This window comes from Montipora capricornis, chromosome 3 (genome assembly GCF_036669925.1).
Source record: "Montipora capricornis isolate CH-2021 chromosome 3, ASM3666992v2, whole genome shotgun sequence".
Taxonomy (NCBI): Eukaryota; Metazoa; Cnidaria; class Anthozoa; order Scleractinia; family Acroporidae; genus Montipora; species Montipora capricornis.
This window is the reverse complement of record NC_090885.1, coordinates 62,222,863-62,245,362: the sequence shown is the minus strand read 5'-3', so window position 1 is coordinate 62,245,362 and position 22,500 is coordinate 62,222,863. Positions and strand designations below refer to the sequence as shown.

At 38.4% G+C, this 22,500-nt stretch overlaps 1 protein-coding gene across 3 annotated transcripts in view; it reads right to left on the bottom strand.

Moving 5' to 3' along the window:
• LOC138043639 (uncharacterized protein DDB_G0284459-like) overlaps positions 1-16,728 on the bottom strand; it is a 17,736-nt gene extending 1,008 nt beyond the window's left edge. Inside the window, exons 1-9 of one of the 3 annotated variants that reach the window (XM_068890006.1) lie at positions 16,575-16,728; positions 11,994-12,269; positions 11,851-11,915; positions 10,063-11,746; positions 4,818-4,917; positions 3,573-3,654; positions 2,992-3,062; positions 749-847; positions 403-543 (exon numbers count right to left, since the gene is read on the bottom strand). In XM_068890006.1, coding sequence (XP_068746107.1) covers positions 403-543; positions 749-847; positions 2,992-3,062; positions 3,573-3,654; positions 4,818-4,917; positions 10,063-11,746; positions 11,851-11,915; positions 11,994-12,242 — 2,491 coding nt within the window. In that variant the 5' untranslated portion in view covers positions 12,243-12,269; positions 16,575-16,728. Of the gene's footprint in view, positions 1-402; positions 544-748; positions 848-2,991; positions 3,063-3,572; positions 3,655-4,817; positions 4,918-10,062; positions 11,747-11,850; positions 11,920-11,993; positions 12,270-16,574 lie in introns of all 3 variants that reach the window. The other 2 variants (XM_068890007.1, XM_068890008.1) reach the window with 2 other exon arrangements.
• Positions 16,729-22,500: the final 5,772 nt, after the last annotated feature.

The window sequence follows — 22,500 nt, the reverse complement described above, 5'->3', positions numbered from 1 at the left end:
CAAACACCGGGAACTACGTGCCCTACTCTTAGCGACAAGTGTGTGGGTTCTTTTACGTCCCACAGGATTATTTACATTTAAGGGTTGTGAGACGGGACCTCCGGCCATTTGCAGATGTAATTACAAAGGCAGCACTTTCTCCTCAGTTATTTAAAGACCCTGAGTGTTGGTCCGGCCGGAGTTGAACTCGCGACCTCCTGCGTGATAGTCCGGTACTCAACCAACTGAGCCACCAGTGCAGTGTTGTCATTGTCACAATGAAAACTTGGGTGCAAAAGACTCTTGCCTTTGGTTGCTTCAATTTATGGGAAAACATGTAGGGAGAATATTTTCTCATGCTACCCCACCCCCCCACCCCCCCCACCCCCTTCCCAGGCACACATACAGTAGAATAGAACATACTTTTAGCCTCTTTCAGTTTTTCTCTTTCCTTGACCCTCTCCTCTCTTGTCATTTTTGACGTCATACCAAGAGCTCCTGTAACAAGCCTGTCAGCAAGCAGCTTGCTGGTCTGTGGCCTCTCTTTGTAGGGTTGCAGAAACTCTAAAAAAACAGCATTATTACTTTTACCATGAAACAAATGGGCCACAATAATGTGACACATTGAGCATATGAGGCAAGCTTAGTTCTGAATTAAGGAATATAAAAAAATCCTTGCAATCTGCACACCTAATCATCCTTAAGTTGTGGCCAATATTCTAATGGAGTCTGGTATTCACTGAAAACAACATGGTGGTGATTTTCATACCAAAACAGTTGCTTGCTTTCTTCCTTGACTCTGGTGTCCCTTGACTTATGGGTCTGAGTTTCATCAGTGGAGTTGAGCACAGCTGTATGGCATCTTTAGCTGTTAGTAAGAAGCAGAATGAAAGAAATTATGTAATTAATAGGGTATTTGAAGTGCAGGTTATAGACGAAAGGTAGCAGTGACCCTTGCACTAATCTGGACAATTTAAGCAATTATCTCTCATAGACAGCTGTGAAAATTCAGGCTGCTTCAATGGGATTTGAACCTATGACCTCTGTGATACTGCTGCACTGCTCTACCAACTGAACCGTGAAGCTTTTCAGTTTGGAGTAATTAGGGACCCTAAGCAAGGATGACGACAATGGGTACGAGAACGTCTAAAAATATTATTTCCTGTTACTGTAATAATTTTAAAATTACTCCAAGTCGCCTGGCTAGGAGAGTGTGAGTACACATTCCAAGAATAAAATTGGTGAGAACGGTGTGGGTATTTAGGGAAAAAATTCAAAATTTATTGTCAGGTGCTCTCGTCCTCCACATGACTTCAAATTTGATCATTTCACGTCGAACGGCGAAGAAAGTTAACACGCACATGCAGAACTATTGCTTTTGCTGATTAAACCTATTGTCATGTCGCATTCTCATTGTCACCGTCGTTGTCCTTGCTTAAGGTCTCCATTGACTTGCTCCCTGAATTTTTCAGGTGTCTATGAGAGGCAATAATAATTGCCATAATTGTCCACTAGATAAGTGAGAAACACAATGGGAAAAAATACCTGCCAGGCCCCAATGATTCAAGTGAATCCTTTAACCAAATTTTTTTCCCACAAAAATATGACGTCTTCATTTTAAAAAAACTTGTCAACCAAAAATTGACCAAAGTTTTTGTACCTGTCACTACCACTCTAACTGCTGGATATTTAACAATAAACATGAGTGCAGGCCTGTTGGATATTAGTTGGCTATAACCAGTCTCATATCCAACAAGTGCGTTAATGGAATACCTGGTCCAGTAATTACTTTTTTTCCTTAAATTCTCATTAAAATTCTGAACACTTGGAAATTAAAGACAAGTTTTTTCAGCCTGGCAAGACTTAACAAAATCGGTTTCCATACTAGGTCATACGGTATATGAGATGATAACCGAGACTGAGTGAACCAATCAGAAAGCTAGAAATGCAATATCCAAGTCGAAAAAGCTTTAATGTTTTACCTGGATGTGTAAGGAACAGTATTGATTTTAATCAGTTTTCTAAGATGACTTTGAAGCATTTAATGAAAAAGGTCAAAGATAACCTCTCAGCTTAACGTTTTTATTAAACAGTGTTAAATAGATATACTTATTTTACCTCCTTTTTACATTTTCAACTTTATTTGTATTTTAGAGGATATCTTTTAGCAGACGAAGGCCACCTTGTGGAAAGGCTGCATAAAGCAATAATAATAATAATAATAATAATAATAATAATAATAATAACAAATAAACATGAGTGACTGTTGGATATGAGTTGGCTATATCCAGTCTCGTATCCAACAATTGCAAATGGAATACCTCTTCTAGTTATAATTACTATATAATTATTATTATTTTTTAATTATTAAATTAAAGCCAAATTTTTTCAACTTGGCAACACTTAACAAAATCTGTTTCCACGCTACGTCATACGGTATATGAACCGATAAATAAGACTAAGTGAACCAATCAGAAAGCTAGAAATGCAATATCCAAGGTCAAAAATTTAATCAAGTGATTTATCCACTAGATTAAATTACATGTGTATTCAAGCAAGGAATAACTGACAGCAGATGTGTGTAAATATGATTAAAATAAATTGGAACTAGGCTGCATGGTAAGGCTCTGTCAAGACCACTGCACACAATATACTTCAGTTGCAATTGACTTAACCCATTGATTCCTGGGATTCCCCATTGACGAGTAGAATTGTCTCACTGGTGTAAGACAGCCAGTTTAGCCGTCAAAGGGTTAAACAGCTGAAGTCTTGCCAAGAGTGTGTCAAATATGAAGCTAGCAAGCCAAAATACAATTCAAATAGTAACAACATACAATAGTAAATAATTCACCCTTAAGCTTGCTACGAGTTAATTGGGACACAGGTCTCTAAGTCTGAACATTACAAAAATTTAATTTTTGGGGACCTGTTACACGACCATGGTAACAATTTGCCACACTAATGATGAAACAACCACAGCTAAAATGAAATCCCTGCAATAAATCTAACCACCTGCGATATAACTTGAGAAGATTCCCAGAGCATGTGTATCATCAACCCATTTGATATCAAAACCTTTGGTCCTGAAAAAGTGAAGGCGATCATTTTGTCAATACAAACCTTGAAATCTAATATATAAATTCCAAACATCTTGATTACAGACCAAAGGGAAAAAATATTGAAATCAAAGTGTCTTGCTGGACAATGATGATGACACAACAGAATTTATCATTATTATTATTATTAATAATTATGGACATCAACAACTTTGCTTGGACTAAACAAAACTCTAAACAAATATAAAATTAATTTTCACATTATCTGGGGTACTTGCACTAATTAAAAATAATTTGCGCTTTTCTCCTTTTTCTTTTCTTTCATTAAGGACCACAGAAAATCTCAAATTATTTTAGTGCAAGTACCCCAGATAATGTGAAAATTAATTTTATTTGTTCCCGAAAAAGTACGGGGTTAGGTGCTCTAACTAAAGATGATTTCACTTCATTAATTAACAATAATTTTGTTTAAGTACAGGAACTGTAACAGTAACATAGGAATGTTCAGATTGTGGGATTTGGATAATTTCAATTTACCTGAAGGAACTCATAGCTTGCATTATGTCTTGCGTATTTAAATCAGGGGAAAAATCATAGATCTCAACAATATGGCCAAACTCTGGAGGAAAACAAAATATGACAGACAGTGCAAGTTAATGAATTATAAAATAATTTCTTTAATTAAAATATGTCTAACTATCCTACTACGTTAGGAACTGTCACAAGTGTCAATTTTCCCAAGTAATCATCTCAGGCCAGGCATTGAACTTGTGATCTTCCACACAGAAATTTAACAATACTTTATTGAGATCTGATGCTAAGTGAGCTGTCAGTGTGTGGAAGCAATGAAAAGGCCATGAAACAACACACTAATTAAATCACAATGGGTCTGTCTGTTATACGATTGTATAGACATACATTTCTTTTTTAATACTATGCAAAATAATGGTGTGAGCTGACCAAATTTAAGGTTACATGGAGCCTGTGAGGATGTACAGGTGTATCTGAATCTTCCGAAACTTTTAATTTAACGTGTATGGTATCGCACGGTCATTTGGATATCATAGACAGAAAGTGCTTATTTAAAGTAATATTACTTAGTCCAGAGAGCAAGAGACCTGAAAATTGAGATTGCAATGCTGATGCACAAACTGAATGTGCAAATTAAATTAGAGAAAATCAATATGCTAATTTTCAAAGCTACAGAATGTGAGGCATGATTACATCAATGTTATGCGGTTACCCATTTTAAAAGGCCAATTCTCCTTTTCTTATCCTCTTGAATTTCTAGGCAGTTAAGTAAATACCACAGAAGTTAATAGTGCTTTCTATGCATTCTCACTGGCAAGCTCTGAGTTGGATAGCAAGTAATGCTAACCTGTGAGTAAACTGAGTAAAACAAAATAGCTTCCTGTTTCACTTTGTTTACTTGGAACCAATTTATTGATAATCTCGGCTGATTATTCAACTTGCGTGGTACATACTAAAATAGTTTAATATTTAACTATTATTATTATTCGTGAACCTCGGTGTTGGTTAGAGTGGTGGACCACTTCTCAGTAAATAATATTTATTAAATATTTATTTTTTAAAGATGAAAGGTCTTGGAATAATCCCTTTGTGAGAACACCAAAATGATGCGACCTTTACATCTTGGAATTAAGTGTAATATCATTGTAGCTATGTTGCACTGCACTTGTAAAGCTTGCATTCAAATCATGCCAACATTGTAAAGTGTATTTTTTTTTGCTGAATTCTGAAGGTATTAAGAAGCAGACAAACCGTCATCCTCCATTGCACAATAATTCTTTGGAGTGAGTGAGTAGTAATCAAACTGGGTTTTTTGAACTTCTGGGTTTGCAATCCCTGTTAGTCTTGACAACTGAAGACATAAAGAAAAATAAGACAGCAATTTGAAGCTAAATTACATTTGAACATAGGCATCTACAGTGTATTATCCTGGCTAAGAGATGGCTTACACTAATTTGCAAAACGAAACGAAATACAAAAAAAATCCTAAGCACTCATTAATTAAAGCTAACCTTAAGCCTAATTAGGCCTAAACTAAAGTTTTTAGGCCTAATGTTAGCACTGGTAAACAGTTAGGGTTGTACCAAAGGAAAATTTCAATCTGTTTCGCAAAATGTTGATCTGACCAACATGGCCGACCAAAATTACTATTTTCCACAACGGATTGAAATTTTCGGGGCGGGTACAACCCTAACCGTTAACCAATGCTAACATTAGGCCTAAGGTTATATAGCTTTAATGAATGTTTAGGATTGTTTCTGTATCACTTCGTTTTCGTTTTGTTTCATTTCACAAATTATAGTGCCAACCCTAAGAAATTAGAAAACACACAGTCAGGTGGATATGTTACAGGTTAAATTTGATTTCAGGTAAAAATTATTTTAACCTACTGTAGGTTGATTTGTAATTTCTTTGTGTCTGGTATTCATTATCATCTGTTATAAATAGAGACAAAGAAATTGCAAATCAATCTACAATTAGCATATAATCATCTTGACCTGAAATCAAATTTAACCGGCTACTGACATATGATACCCATTGTAACATAGCGGCACCAAATTAGCACCTATTGTATATTACATTTCGCATACGCATATGTAAGTAGGTTGGCACATTATGCATGTAACATAGCGGCACCAAATTAGCACCTATTGTATATTACATTTCGTATACGCATATGTAAGTAGGTTGGCACATTATGCATGTAACATAGTGGCACCAAATTAGCACCTATTGTATATTACATTTCGCATACGCATCTATAAGTAGGTTAGCACATTATGCAAAAGCAGAGAGCACACACAACCAGGCGGTGTGTGTGAATAACCAGAATAAAACTCCATCGGCATCCGACTACACCCATGTGTGCCTACACCTATGCGATCATAAAACTTGTTCACAATTTAACATTCAGTAATAATTAATGGCGAGGACGCACAAAAGGGCCCGAAAACAATTTTAAAAATAAGAAGAGACTCTAATAACGCTAGGTTTGTGACTTTAATAAACAAGTGGCAGAGCTAACCTAGATGGGCCACGAGAGAAAGAAACCTCTATCACCATACAGGAAAATAAAATATATGAGACAGTTAAAGCCATAAAAACTCAACATAATCCAACACGGAAGTCTTTAAAGTCTAAAATACTAGAGCAGAGAGATTTTTTTGCTTACAATGGTGATGTGATTTTTGGAAAATTGTTGTGTTGCCAATGAGCAGTGGTGGCTACAATTGGCGACAATTTGCTGAGATTTTTTGTGATTCGCATGCGATTGGCTCGATAACCCCTTGACGCATCGCAATTTGTCACGAATGCAGGGCACAATGTTGCAATGTGCATACACAAGTGACAATAATTATTGAAAGTTCCCGACTTTGTTGCAAAAAATTCAACTCTTTCAATTTCTCGTGATTTTTTTCTGCGACTTTTTCAGCTGTTGCATAACCCGTGCTAGGGTGGCTACACCCTACACCGCACACTGGCAAAGCGACCATCATAAGCAAAAAAATTGCTTGGGTAGCCGCGGCTTAAGCATTTAGTAATCTTAAACATTCCTAAACTGTTATTCCAACTTTGCATACAACCTATCTTGTCATACTGCCGTTTTGAGTCTGCAATGTAATCAATTTTCATGCAATTGGTCACACTTCACAACACGTCTTTCAGAGTGCAAGTAGAGATGTAGGTCATGGTTATTGAAAGCCAGTGTGGTTTAGTGGATAGGGCGCACGATTTGCACACAGTTATGCCAGGGCCAAGTTCCATTCTGACCACAAGCTGAAATTTCTTTTAATTAATATGTTTTAGTGAGATTCCATTATTCAATTACACCAAGTGACTTTTGATTTAACAAACTCTTTCTCTTAATAGGTTTTAATTTGTTTGTAAAGCATATCATTTTGGGCAGATCCACATAGAAAATCCACGGTGCAAACAAAGCTCCACGAGAACGAGAACAACTTTACCAGAACAACTTGGCATCTGGGTTTACAAACACAGAGTCCACTTGCCATGGTGCAAGCAGCTCACAAAGCAATACAGTGAATTAACACAACAACAATGCCTAATTAATGGTATAACTGTCCTTTCATTAATTTATTTTCTCTTGTAAGAACAGAAGACAGGGGTTTGAGAGGGCATTCTAATACAGTACATACCAGTAGTCCTCAAGGTAGTGCACCGGTGGGAAGGGGTGCGGAAAGAGTGCTGGTATTGGAGATGTGGTGGGTGGAGGCAACATATCAGCTGCGTTCAGGTACCGAGGCGACTCAGGAGTGGAAGGAGTGACTGGTATCTGTGGGGATGGTGGTGTGGGCGTCTTTGTCCTCATTGATGTCAAAAGGTGTGCTGCTTGAGCTATGAAGCAGAGAGGGAGAGGTATCTATGGGCACTTTGCAGCACTCAGACTTCTTGACATGATAGGAGGCACCATGCACCATCAATGGCACAAGATTTGTTGCAGTCACAATAGAGGTACACCAGGTCACCAATGAAAAGTGAAGGGCTGTAAAAGATTGTCTGGGTCAAGCCGTACACCTCATGAGAAGATAGTAATATGCGGTGAAGATGGTCGGGTTGTGGACTGCTGATGGTTGATGGCTGGGCATTGAGAATGAACAGCGATGTTGTTAATCTCCATAAAAGGGGTTCCAGCGAGGACCTCTACATCCAGATGTTCTGCTACCACACTCTCAAACTGGAACACATGGTTTCCACTGGTGTGGGAATGAAACTGTGACACTTGGGTAGACCTTACATGACATTACGGATGCACGAAATAAAACCAGTTAGGGCTGGTTGAGTGAGCACAGGAAAAGAGAGGCAGTTTTTTTGTACTTGAGTGTCTGCAGTTTGCGAATAAAGAAGTTATAAAATAATACGTGTGAGGTTTGAGAAAACAACTGTGACACTGGTGCAGGAAATCTTAGTTTCACCGATGACCTTCAATGAGGAAGAACCATCAGCCTGGTGAGCGGACTTCCACTCTTAACAATCTCAACTCCCAGCTTCTGAACAGAGGACTGGTGAATCATGTAACCAGTGGCCCCACTGTTGATGGTAATATGAATGTGATGGTGGTGATAAAATGTGTCTAGGCAAGGGGACTGGCATACCTGGATTCCCGGGGGAAAACAGGGAGGTTGCAGGCTTCTGGTAGGTTCAGGCAGGGGACCCTGTGGTTCATTCTCATAATATGAAAAGCCAGGAATCTGGCTAGCTTTGGTGATGAACTTATGATCACTCTCAGGCAAGTATGTGCACTGACTAGCGGTGGAAGTCAGGGATGAGGCAGTGGTGCATATCACCTTCAAGTTGGAATCTTCAGTGGAATGGATTTTATCAAGTAAAGACTTGAGGGCTTGAGAGATCTCTGGCTTGATGGAGGCAAGCATGTGAGAGCAAAGCTCAGTTCTGTATCAGTCGCTGTCTGAAAATTTTAGGAAGGTCAGGATGGATAAGTTGCAAAAAAGGTTAGTACAATGAAATTTTCCAGAGAAGAGGTTAGCTCCTCATCTTCAGTGTTTGGCTTGCAGTGGTGATGCATGCTCTTGGAGCAAAGGGGGTTATCCTCTGTGAAGGCAATGAGGTGAATGTTGGTATTAAAAATCAAGGAAATATGCCTTCCATTTGTGGCTTCAAAGCCAAAATGCATGCAAGATGGAGTCTATTGAAGTTGAATTCTTGATGAGCAAGATGAGGAAGAATAACCAAATCCCGCACTGTGATTGGCTACCCGAGTGGACAAGATGGAGCTATCTTGCCTGCTCGGGATTTCTCGCTTGGTCCCACAAGATCAAAGATCATTTTATGGTGTTTTATCTCATATAATAAACCTATTATTGACCAAGCTTGTTCCGTCAAGATGGCTGGATATTTGCCTTGTTCTTGTTTGGCGTGTTCATGGACCGAGATGAACACGCAAAAAAAGAACTTGGCCAATATCCAGCCATCTTGACTTCACGCTTGGTCAATAACAAATATTTAACAATTATTGGATGAGGTTGAGCATGATAGCAATAATTATCAAGGCCAAAGTTTGTGTTATCTGCCGAAGCCGAAGGTTGAGGTGGATAACACAAACTTTGGCCTTGATAATTATCGCTATCATGTGAAAACTGAATCCAATATTTGTTTTATTATGCATATACTGAGCTGCACTTGTAAAGACAAGAGGGCTGACTCATCTATTTCTTTGCATGAGCGGCAAATCAAAGAATGTTTCTGCGGTTGGCAGAGTCTTCTTCCCTTTTCTCTGCTGGTTAGTGTGTTAGGTGATGTCACTTCTGCATGCATAAAACTATTGTCTGTAGGTACGATGTCAATTCTTCATGAATATATAAAATCTATTGTCTGTAGGTATGATGTAAGAAAAACGGCAAGCAAGAATTAGTTCTGTGCTTATAGCCAATCAAAATCAAGCTGGTGACACCAATGTATCATAAATGTTATTATCAAGTAGTCATCTAGTGCATTTTTGTTACATTGGTTGAGTAGGTTGGTAAAAAAGTAAAAAAGTAAAGTCAATGTATTTAATGTCAGTAGTTTTTTCAGTTATGAAACTGGTATCAATGGAAGCTGACGGTGCACCTTTTACCCCCCTCCCTCTGTCAGTGCTCCGTTTCACAGATATTTAAAGCATTAGCTACACGGGTCAGAGGAAAGTGGAAACAGACATTGAAGTCACCGAGGATCGAACTGGGGACCCCTTGCTCTGAAAGCTGGGCACTAGCCAACTGAGCTACGCCTGCAAATGTTGGTTTTTGAGGAGAGGGGGAAACCGGAGTACCCGGGGAAAAAACCTCTCGGAGCAGAGTAGAGAACCAACAAACTCAACCCACATATGGCGTAGAATCCGGGAATCGATCCTGGGCCACATTGGTGGAAGGCGAGTGCTATCACCACTGCACCTGCCCTACTCCCCAATATTTACTGTAGATAAAAATAATGACTGAATACCAGCTTACTAACTGACTGTTTTTCCCCCAAAAGAACTCACCTCTTCTAAATGCTCTGGTTTAAGGCAATCTCCACTCTCATCAAAAATGGATTCCCAGTTGTCATCGTCCTTGCTGTCATTGCAATCCCTTTCCTTGCCATCAAGAATACCTTCCCTTCTCACCTCAAAACTGTTCAAATCTTTTGCTTTGCTCTTCTTAGAAGACAACTCTTTGGTCATTGGTTTCCTTTTATCTTTAATTTTCGTCACAGAATCTGAGTTTGTCTCTTGATCATTACTCTCAGATTGCTGATTTTTTCCACTTTTCTTATCCTTATTTTTCTTTTTCTCCTTCTTTTCCTTAGATTTTGTTTTCTCTTCATCTTTGCTCTTTTCTTTCTTTGATTTCTTTTTCTTATTGGTACATGACTTACATAGCTCTGTTTGGAGTTCTTCAGTTTCTACACTTTGATTTAGTTCCACATCTGGAGACTCTGGACTACTCCCACTTTCAAAAGGCTTTTTCATGCATTTCTCCTCATCATTTTCCAAATGAGTTGTGTTACTTGAACAAATTGGGTGTAGAATGTCTGAAGCTGCTTCTACAGACTTTTCTGACGAGGTTATGCATGGAGGGATGCAAAATACCGGTACTTGAGGTTCCTGGTTACTAATATCTGTTGAGCCATACCCATTTGAATTTGACTCAGCCATGTTTTCTTTGCACTCACTGGAGATCCCACCAGCAAAATGCTGAGGACACTCTTCCGGACCTACAGCGTCATTTACATCATTGTTGTTTCCTCTACTAATCAAATCAGATTTTGATGTTATTCCAGGTTTGAGGCAAGAGGGTTTTAACAGTACTGCAGCAGTGACATTTTCACGTGTTCTAATGCTCTCTTTCAATAGCACTTTATGTTCACGATTTACTCCTTCACTTTCACTATCTCTGTTGCTTAAATCAACAGCATTGTCAACAACTCCACTTGCAATCACCTTCTGATCCTTTTCAACAGAGCACTCTCTAAGACTCTTTAAGAGAGAGTCCTGACAGTGGCTGAATGATCCATGAGTTGACAAGCATTCAAAAGATTCTGAGTCTAGAACTGCCTCTTTAGTCATAGATGTTTCCTTCACATCTTGATTACCAACGCTGCATTTGCTGCAATCTGGTTCCTTTGCAAAAGTCTGAGAATTCATATCACTAATTTTGTCTGGTTCTTCTATTGACTTCTCGCTGATTTGAAGACTTTCAGAAGTATTGGATACAAAGACTGCACCTAGTAGTGTTTGATTAACACCTGCTTTTCCTACACTTTCACTGCAATCCTTGTAAGGATTTTGTGTTTTCTGTCTCTGATCTGCTGAAACTTGTGATTGCATATCATTACGTTGTTCTTCAGTAAATGTACCACCTGTATCTTTTGAAACACCTTCAGCTTCAGAACATAAAGGCAGAGTAATGCCATTAGTAGATTCAGCTTTTGTAGCTTCATCATACTGTTGATGATTAAATTTGTCAGTTTTCCTACAATCACTGCCATTACTTAGATCTGATAGAGGTACATCATTTGTAACTCGGGAACTACCCTCCACAGTTTGTGAAACATTTTGAGAAATCTCATTATTATCTGCTTTGTTTATTGAACATTCCCTCCTTGAGCTTTGCTCTTGTTGTTCTTGTCTTGCTTGCCTCATTGCTCCAGGAATGTACAGTGCCTGATCAGGTCGCTTTGATCGCCTACAACAACAAGATCAAGAAATCTTGGACCATGTTCTATAGTAATAAAACAGTTTTAGGTTAGGTTTGCTAATTAAATAACAATAAATTATTATGCCACAGACCTTGCTCTTCCTCTACCAAAAAAAGTCCTTTGAACTGCTGAAGATGATTGTGCCATCTCGTGTGACTCTCTAAATTAACAAAAAAGTTCAATGAATGCTGGTAGATATAATATTAGAACAAGGATTAAGACCTTGCTCTAAACCTGCCTTCTCTTAGCACGATATACCACAGTTCTCCTATGTACTCCTTGTCCTATGGATACTGATTGAAAACTGGGATGTTCTTCAGCAATTTGGTGAATAAGGAAGCGATACTGCGCAGCCAAAGGCGGGAAGACAAGTACACTGTTCTGTTCCGAATTTTCCTCAAACTTTGTTAACTCTTCTTTGACTTGCTCCAAAATCTTGCACTCAGCATTTTTTCTGTACCTTCCATCATAATGCAAAAACATCTGCTGTTTAATAATTCATCACTGATTCTGCAAGGAAGGACAGATTTTTGGGGTATTGAATTTTACAACTGTCTTGATAAGTGGATGAGACATCCAAAAGTTGTTCCAGTGATATGCAAATTATGCTAATCTAACCCTCTACCAAGTATGTCCAGACAAAAGCCCAGACAATAAAAAAGTTCCTAGACAGGAATGGCATAAGGGGGAAAAAGACCTTAAAGCCTGCTTACATACAGAAGTCTACACATCACTTCACAATGGCCGCCTCTATTTCCACATATTAACTCACAACACTGTTAACTGGATTTCCGAGATATCATTGGAATTATGTTGTTAAATTCACAAGGTGATTTAACAGGGCACCAGAATTGTTGCTTATGACTTTCCAAGGCTTGAGAATCATAACACTAATCACATGATGATTTATCCACACTTGGAAAATTGGCACTGGAATCAAATACGATTCATGCATGCGATCACCTGAATCACATGGTATGATTCCAGTCGCGCGAAAAATCATTGGTGGAATCATAACCTAGGATTCGTTGCTTTCATGAAATTGTTCATGGAATCAATAATTACTGTACATTTTAAAAATGGAATCATGTTTAAAGTATAAAGCACTTGTGACAAAGTGATACATCGAGGAGAAAAAAGTGTGGTTTCCATGATCTTGGTTAAGAAAACGACTGGCAGTATGTGATGTGTCTGAGAGCATTCTTTTGTTAAGTCAGCTCTTGTCTGTTATTGATACTGTATTTGCATGTTGAATAATCTTGATTTATTAATTTTCTTGAAGACGTCGCTGCACGTGTAGCGATTGAGTCCCGATTATTAAAACAGAGATTAACTAGATAAAACACCATGTCAAACACAACTCCTGGTTTTTATTTACGTCCACACAATCACACTCATAACGCATTGCTCTCTGGGTAACATAGGTCTGCAATACACTACAGTATGCATGCATGGTTTTTCACTTTATGATAAGAGAGCTTAAACAATTATGGTGAATTGTATGAAACTTCACTGAAATGTACAGTATTGCCAAGTGTGCACATTTAATGTTTTTGTTTCTTGGGTATGTAAGAGTGTGTCGTGGTGAGTATATAATTGCGGGCCTTTCGCAAAGTTGTATTATGAATTTTTCATAGCCCCACTCTTGATGTCGATGTTCTTCTATTACTTCAGGTCCTATTGATTAGCATTTTGTCAAATATTAGAACTAGAGGGAAAATAACACTTTTCCCTTCAAGACGCCATTGCATATTAAGTGTATAGTGACCAGGCAGGGCTCTTTTCCTTTCGTAAGTTGTTGTGCTTTCAGATTATATTATGCAGAATCAAATGATTTGTTGTAACCTTTAATACATGTACATGTAATTATCATCGTTAGACATAACTGAAATAATTTGAGTTTCATTACCACTTGGAAGTTACAGTCGTAATTAAATCAAATCAACGTCAGTTTTCTGTGGTCTGCACTGTTATGAAGCATTTAGTGACATCTTGAAATATTCAAGATTCAAGTGGAAATACGAGCCAAAATTTTATGGCACTATTCTATGGTCTGTAAAGAGGCCATCAGTGAGAGGCAAATTTGTGACAACACAGGTGCTGGTATGTCGGCAGTAACCAGCTCCTCCTTATGAAACCACAGTGACTGCAGACATCACACTATCTCGTGAATATTAAGGGCTGATTATTATATAGATACTGATGAAATACCAAGATTTCTCCTTTTACTAAAAAATCATGTCTTCACCGCATGCAGTCAATATATCATTTTTATCTTTCACATGTGAGAATATAGGAGTCGTCATGTTAACGAACACTATTAGCTGATAAAACACGAGCTTCCTCTTCATTGTAAGATACTTTTGTGCTTTAATATAATTCTTCTCTACTACATTAATATTTTTATTGCAAAATTTTACATTATCATGATTTGTTTTTCGTAACTTTCATATCTCATTTCATGTTACACAACATGCGTGTTTTAGCGGTTGGTAAGCACTTTTTCATCATTTCGAAAATGAGTAAAACAAGATTTCGGCTATGTAATATCCTCTATACATATCCAATGGGGTAGATAGATAAAGTTATTGTGCATCTTATTTTCACAGGGAAACAATAATTGCAGGTAACAACTTTTTCTTGTTAATTTTGCTGCAGAGGAGGAGAAGGATGGAGAGTAAGGGAGCAGGAGCTAACAAAGGAAGAAATCAATGTAATTAGGTCCGAGACACTGATGGTGGGCAGATATGAAATTAGGCAGGTGCCAGACTCATATGGTGAAGATGCAAAGAAAGATTTGGAGTTGAACAAAAGATAAATTAATGATACCTGCGAGTCTCGTAGTGCCCACCTTCACCGACAGGCTTTTTGACAGTTTGTTTTGTTGTGAAAATTTGCATTGCTTATCGTAGCCTTCTAATTGGATGAATTTTCAGCTTCAGATGGGATTTTCATTTAAGAAAATTGTTCTGCAGTATGCAATGCCCGTTGGTTGAAGGTGGGCCTTTAAAGAAAAGCCCGCTGATTAGTTTAAAATTTCATGCAGCATTTTGTGATTATCCAAAAGAATTTTAATCATTTCAATGCCTTCAACATTTTGCAGGATGTAACAATTTGGAAATTGATCATACAATGTATGTGAGATAATAATATTATTATCTTTTTTTTATCGTTTAATTCTTGTCTCTATCAGCAACCATGCATTATGATTCTATAAACTAATCACCTGATTTTGATACATATACCACATAAAAGTTAGATGATGAGAATGTGAATACATTCAGTTTGGCAATCATGATAATTTCAGGATACATGTTTCTAAGAAATGAAAGCTTGAATCCAATAAGTATTAATGAACTAAAATTTGAAGAATTTGTTTGTTCCTTGCGCAAAAACTGCCGAACTATTGGATAGAAAATATTAACAACGTTAACTGGACTCTTCCTCTGTAGTGGTTTTCAGACAATCTTGTGCTGATTTATTTTAACTGATCTACAAATGCAGTGTGATAGTGAATTGTACACATCTGATGCAAATATTGACAAAAAATACCCAGTGTACATGAACACATATTGCTGCTGTTTAATGAGTCATAAACAATTATTGTATATGACTTATTAAACATCAGCAATACATCTTTGTGTACATTGGATATTTTTTGTGGTACATTAGATGTTTTAATCATGAAAGGCAAACAAAAATGTTATGGAAATGAGAGGTCTGTCTCATACAAGTTATATAAGTATCCCGTGATATTAAAGAGTTACATGAGTAATATAAATAAAGGGCTACCATTTGTGGGAGGCGCGGTGGCCTCATGGTTAGTGCGCTCGACTCTGGATCGAGTGGTCCGGGTTCGGGGCCTGGCAGGGGACATTGTGTTGTGTTCTTGGGCAAGACACTTTACTCTCACGGTGCCTCTCTCCACCCAGGTGTATAAATGGGTACCGGCGTAATGCTGGGGGTAACCCTGCGATGGACTAGCATCCCATCCAGGGGGGAGTACAAATACTCCTAGTCGCTTCATGCTACAGAAACCAGAGATAAGCACCGGCCTGATGAGCCTTCTGGCTCGTAAGCGGAGACTTGTTTTTTACCATTTGTTTAGCATAAAACTGTGTTGTTGTTTTTAATGATCTTGAATTATTGTTTCCTCGACACTTTTATAAGTCCAGATTCAATTATCTAAGAACATGTGGGTCTGCTAAAAGTTCCTTAGCACTGTGCAAGGATTACTTTTACATGACAAGCGTAGCTCTGAACAAATAGAACTGTTACAACACGCATGAAAACAGAAAGAAAAAGCAAACTTTGAATACAATTTGACAGGTTTCTTTTTTGCAAAAAGAAAATTCACAGCAGCTTCACTTTGTGGGCGATCTGAACCATTATTTTGCTGAATGGCACTGAAAGTACTATTTCCTTCACTGACATAATCAAAGTTATGATTCCACAAATGATTTCCTGTACATCAGAAAACAAGTAATATGATTTTTGCACAAAGAGTGATGGGTTATGATTCCTCAGATGATGCTAAGTAGCTTCAGGGCATCATAACAATGATTCCTTCAAATCAAAATTTTGGGTTATGATTCTACAAACGGTTCCTTCAAGCCTTAAAACATCAGGGTTATGATTCGTGTGCCTGACAGAATCATAGGATGACATGATGAAGCCTGAGCAAATCGACATTATGATTCCGAAAGCACATAAAATGATCACAAGAATCATAACTGGTTATTCAATACCCTAATTTCCTGTATTAAAGCTTACACGATTCTCACGTTTCAGAATTTTAAAGTGTTTGATTCTCACCTGGAATAGCGCCTTGATTGTTACCAGTACATAGTGAAATGCACCCAGCCAATACAAACTTTCAGGTATTGGATTAGAAGTCACACGTAATTTAAAAAAAAAGTGACCGTCAACACGGTTTGTTTACTCTACAAAGCCGCCATCTTGTAATACTGGCTAAAAATACCAGCAATATACCTCATATAAGATACTTGTAATATAGACAGCCTGCCCCTGCAGATGCCTTCTGTACCACGCCTTCGATAAAGCTGCAACGCGGGCATAACGCGGTCGCCAGACTTCGGAACATCAGGGATTCAAGCAAGCCTGCAAGCCTCTAAGCCTTCTATTGATTAAATAAGCGCAAAACCAGACCTTACTTGTGTATTTCCTTCCCATAAAAAAACCTTGCAGTGTTTGAAAATTGGCATAGAAGAAAACCACGCTTATGGCGTACAGAGATTTTGTTTTTGCCAACTAATTAAATTACTTCCCTTTTTTGATGCAGCCAATCAAAACAGCCAACCAATCCCAACAGAAATTCATAACAATTGCATTCTGGAAGAACTTTCACGCTTCGACTTTCTAAAAAAGCGGAAATGACCGCGAGATAATCACAATGACACACTATTATTTTCTTAAATAACGTTCGCGTTGCTGTCGCGACTTAAGGTGGCTTAATACAGTTTTCGGAATTTTGAACTTTGTGAAATTAAAGTAACAGGATGTCTCTTCTGACCTGTTAGTCACAGCAATAGGCCATTTCCGAGTTCATGTCTGCCTCCTCTTCAAAGCGAGTCTAAGTGCGAAGTTTTTGTTTTGAAATTAGTTTTCATTCATATGTAAAGTAGAACTAATTACCATTACAAAAACTTCGCACTTAGACTCGCTTTGAAGAGGAGGGAGACATGAACTCGGAAATGGCCCATTGAAGTGAAATGTAATTTTACCTACGTGTAACAAATAAATGCAAATCAGTGGAAAATGCTAAATACAGTAATCGAGATCCTGGAGGGGAACTGGAAACAAGACATTTTAAAGGCCTTTTTGTTCAAAAACTAGTCGAAAGACCCCAACTTAAAATTTCAGGATTTCCTTAGCAAAAAAGAGCAATCACGCATGGAAATTAATACTTAAATCTGTCAGACGGATTTTTTTGCAAATGGTAAAAACGTCGATTTTCGTCTATTTTGCTATCATGACGCCAAGTCTGGGAGTTAAACCCGAGCCAAATTAAACTGGTGAGCGAGGTGAGTACTCTCACCCCTGCGTTTCGAACTCGGTTGTACACATTTTGTCCCAGTTGTTCCTCGAACGACTAAATCGCAAGTTGTGCGGAAACGTGAGCACACAACCGTAATTTCTGCTTCGCTTTCCTTCCTTTGAATACCGATCTTCCGCTTTAAATTGATGTTTTCGAGCGGCTTCTTTTCAGAAATTGTGAAACCGTCAAAGGGCAATGACGAAAGAATTGAAAACGTTGACTTGCAAGGTCCTTGCAATTTTTCCACGCCGTTTTCTCTGAGGCGCCGTTGTAGATCTTACTGGTTCCTTTCTTTCATTGCATTCACGTGATAAGACGGCCATGTTGGTGCTAGACTGCGAGCAGTCTATGATGGGCCCGTACGCAATGGGCAAATTTTTGTTTATTTTGCGAAATAATCTGTCATCATTTTCGTAATACAAGTGCGCACGGATATTTTTTTCCCACCAAATTTTGTCAACCCTTTCTGGCAAACTTCAAAGGCGCCGTCGTCCTGCTTCAGAGCAGGACAAATTTTTGTCAGGCCTGAAAACTATACATATTTTACAATTTACACGGCATGATCTAAAGACAAAGTTTTTAAGTGCGGCCACGATTACCAAATTGAAAATTTGGCTGAGACAATTTTTGTTGAGATTTTTGGTTGAGTCAAACAAATTTTGTCAGCCTCGTGAGTACGGGCCCTATCTTTTGCTCCAGAATTGTTGAAACGAACGCAGACGTTCAAATTTCAATGGGGTTATCACTTCTTTCCATCCCTCAAACTGACATTTCCCTTTTTATTCAACTTATACGACGCACAGTCTACTTTATACTTCAAATCTACTTCAACGAAACAAAGATTTTAAACAAGCTTAGAAGATTCACAGTAGGCGAGGCAAAGAGTTGTACCCGGATCGATGGCTTCAGCTTGTAGTTTCCGATACCCACTAGACTAACGAGACAACCTACCGGAAAATCGAATTTTTTAGAGTATTGAAATAGTAGTACCCAGCAAAACAATTGAAAGTTAACCGTCTTCAACGGGGTTTTTACACCTAAATATTGTAGATCAGCGCGGCATAGCTTAGAAACGCTATTTCTTGTTGAACTAAAGCTGTAATTCTGCCAGATTTCATTCTTTTTAGAGCGGTAAGCTTGTCAATATGAACATGGAATATTGTGTCGTGTAATTACCGTGGCCCGGAAGGGACATGCTACTTTTTTTCAACTCGCGACTTTTTTTTTTTTCAACTCGCGACTTTTTTTTTCAACTCGCGATTTTTTTTTTTTTTCAACTCGCGACTTTTTTTTTCAACTCGCGACTTTTTTTTTCTCAACCAGCGCCCTTTTTTCGGCAAATGAGAAGCCGCTGTTTCAAAATAGTGGAGACTCACGTGAAACACTTTCTTGCATCCGCCATGACTTTCAGCGTTGAGAATGGGAAGCTATAGGAAAAATTATAATGTCTGGTTTAATATCTTAGTTGCCAATACTTCCCTCTCTTGTTATCTAAGAGTTTTATAGCATACTTTTTATATGGAGAGTCCCTTATAACTCCGGACGTGTTATTGCAATCATTTAATAATTATGTATCGGCAACTGAACGGGAAGTAATTGAGAAATGCTGTGTAGTGAATTTTATGACAACTGCTTGGTGTGTTAAGTATCTTCGATTTTTTAAAAGGTCAATGTCGAAGGAAAATGCCAGTCAAATCTTAACAGAAGTAGCTCACAAAGACATAATTCAAAGGCCACAATACGTGGCCGAATGCTGGAAAGATATACTAGGCTACCTTAAACCCTCATTTCCATCCGTTGCGGTCATGGAAAAAATTAAAAGCCAGCCCAGCAGTAATGGAGGGAAAGAGAGTGTCTTTAAAGCACTTGAAGTCCTACATAAGGGTTTAGATGCCACGAAACTCGGTAGATTTTTGTGCTTCGTAAGTGGAAGCGAAATACTCCTGTTTCCTGAGCTACAGATCACGTTTTCGCAGCTCGAAGGCAACTTAAGAATACCAGTATACGTAGCACATTCTTGCACCTTTGTCCTCGAACTCCCTTCTAATTATCAATTATTTCAAGAGCTGTGGGAGGAGTTTAATAACATCCTTCCTCTTATAATTAATTCATAGGAGATGAATTTATTTTGGACTGATTACCCTCGATCACTGTTAAAATTTTTAGGTTGTGTTATTTGGAGAAAAGTGATTGGGAGAAAATGGCATCGGGAACGTCATCTCCAAATGTAAATTTGTGTTATTGTAATCACTTTGCGACTATTTCAATCTTTTAAGTGATGACGAACTTGAAGGTACATGTATGTCTCTTCCTCAATAATGAAACTGGTCGGAATGGCTCCTAATTAGGGTGAAGAAGAAAATTTATTCTCAGATGTGGCACGTTCACCATGGAACGCCAAATTTAGCTATTTCACGTCAACTTGTTGTTTTACAATCAACGCTGACGAAATGTACGAACACGAAAACCGAACGTTGCAGTGTGTGCGAAGCTGCTGTTTTGTTTGCAGATCTTAAGCGTTGTCCTTGACGGTCCCGTTGTTGTTGCTCAAAGTCCCTAATGAAAGTTAAATCAATATTTAAGAAATACAGTCTAATAGTTCACGGTTTTCGCAGCCAGACTGCAACTGGGATATTACTGATCAAGATTAAGATCTGATTGGGAAAGAAAGTCAAATCATTTAGTTGCAAACTTAAACGGTTTGTTTGTAACATGCCTAAATTAAAAGGCAAAGATAAAATCCTTTCTTGAACAAATCCCGGCCGAACTACTAGTAAGAATTAAGAGTGCTTATTATCATTCAGATCTAAAGTTAGAAGGGGGTGCAGGGATGGGGCAGTGGTGAGAGCAGCCACCTCCCACAAATGTGACCCGGGTTCAATTCCCAGACTCGGCTTCATATTTGGGTTGAGTTTGTTGGTTGTCCTCATTAGGTTTTCTCCGGTACTCCGGTTTCCCCTCACGCCTGAGTGACTCATCCCACATTTGACGCCAGATCTGAGAATCGAACCCGGGCCACATTGGTGGGAGGTGAATGCTCTCACTACTGCGCCATCCCTGCTCTGACCCATAACCTAGTGGTACTAGCCGATACACTACCTTGAACTTCTGTTGAAGCAAACAACGTTAAATTTTGTTAGCGATCATAGTTTTTCTTGTCACACGCAGATGTTCATATGCTGTATAAATCACAAAGCATTTTCAAAACAAGTCACTAACTTCCTATAGACCACAAGGGTTTCATCTGCAGTCGAAGGATAACTCAGTATTTCGTCCTCCATGAGTAATTCTGCGAGCTCTTCAAATTCTTGAAAGCTTGTTTCCGAGTGGGTTGAACAATACATTTCTTCGGTTATTTCAATGTCCTCTCTTGGCGTATCCGTTCCGATCTGTCGTATACAGGATAGATAATAGCTTATTACTACCCTTGGGTCATTGTTAGTTTGGCCAACCTTAAGCCAGAGAATACGACGAATATAACCATTAATAGCAACATGAATGGCAAATCCAAAGGGTTTCAGTTTGTCGTAGCCATCCAGGTGCCACATGTAGTTTGGACCCTGAAAGGAATACTGTCGTCTCCGAAATACCCGTCTTGGACGCGAGAACACACCTTCTGGGTCGAGGTATTTCATGATGACTCGTACTGTTTCTCTTTTCACTACCATGCAGTAATCTGTTGTAAGCCTTTGGTGCATTTGTCGATATCAATTGAATTGCCACTACCAGAGATTTCGCTTTCGATAGCACTTTTTACATCAAGCAAACAAGTAAACATCTTCCTTCGACAAAGACCTTTGGACCTAAGTACTGTCTTGAGTTGTCGTAGACTGATACAAACACCATGAAAACGAGCCAGAAAAGACAAAATCTCTGTGTACGCAAGGCCAAGACCGAAATATGTAGCTATGAGATCATCTCGGTTGTCCGGCGATTCGAGAGCAGATGGAAAGTAATCCGGTTAAGACATCTTGGCTAGAGGACGGATAGAGGAGAAGGAAACAGGTTCCAGCAATTATAAATGTAGTTGTTAAACTTGCCATGTGAGGGTTACCTGTTTTATGAACACTGATAATACTAAATCATAGCGCACTGAGTCCTAAGTACCTGACAACAGGAGCCCAAAGAAGCATTGTCTCAACAGCAAGAAACCGAAAGGAACAAACCATCCCAAAAAAAGAAAACAAAATGCGAATTGCAAAAAAAAGCTGCAAAATAGTCGAGAATTTAAAAAAAGGTGCAAGTTAAAAAAAAATGTCGCGATTTGACAAAAAAAAAAGTCGCGCCTCGAGAAAAAAAAAAATCGCGAGTTGAAAAAAAAATGTCGCCAGTTGAAAAAAAAAACAAAAGTCGCGCCTTGAAAAAAACAAGTCGCGAGTTGAAAAAAGAAGTCGCGAGTTGAAAAAAGAAGTCGCGAGTTGAAAAAGAAAAGTCGCGAGTTGAAAAAAGAAGTCGCGAGTTGAAAAAAGAAGTCGCGAGTTGAAAAAAGAAGTCGCGAGTTGAAAAAAGAAGTCGCGAGTTGAAAAAGAAAAGTCGCGAGTTGAAAAAAGAAGTCGCGAGTTGAAAAAAGAAGTCGCGAGTTGAAAAAAGAAGTCGCGAGTTAGAAAAAAAGTACCATGTCCCTTCCAGGCCGCCGTATGTAATTGTTACGAAATGTCCAATGTCAGTTTGAGGGATGGAAAT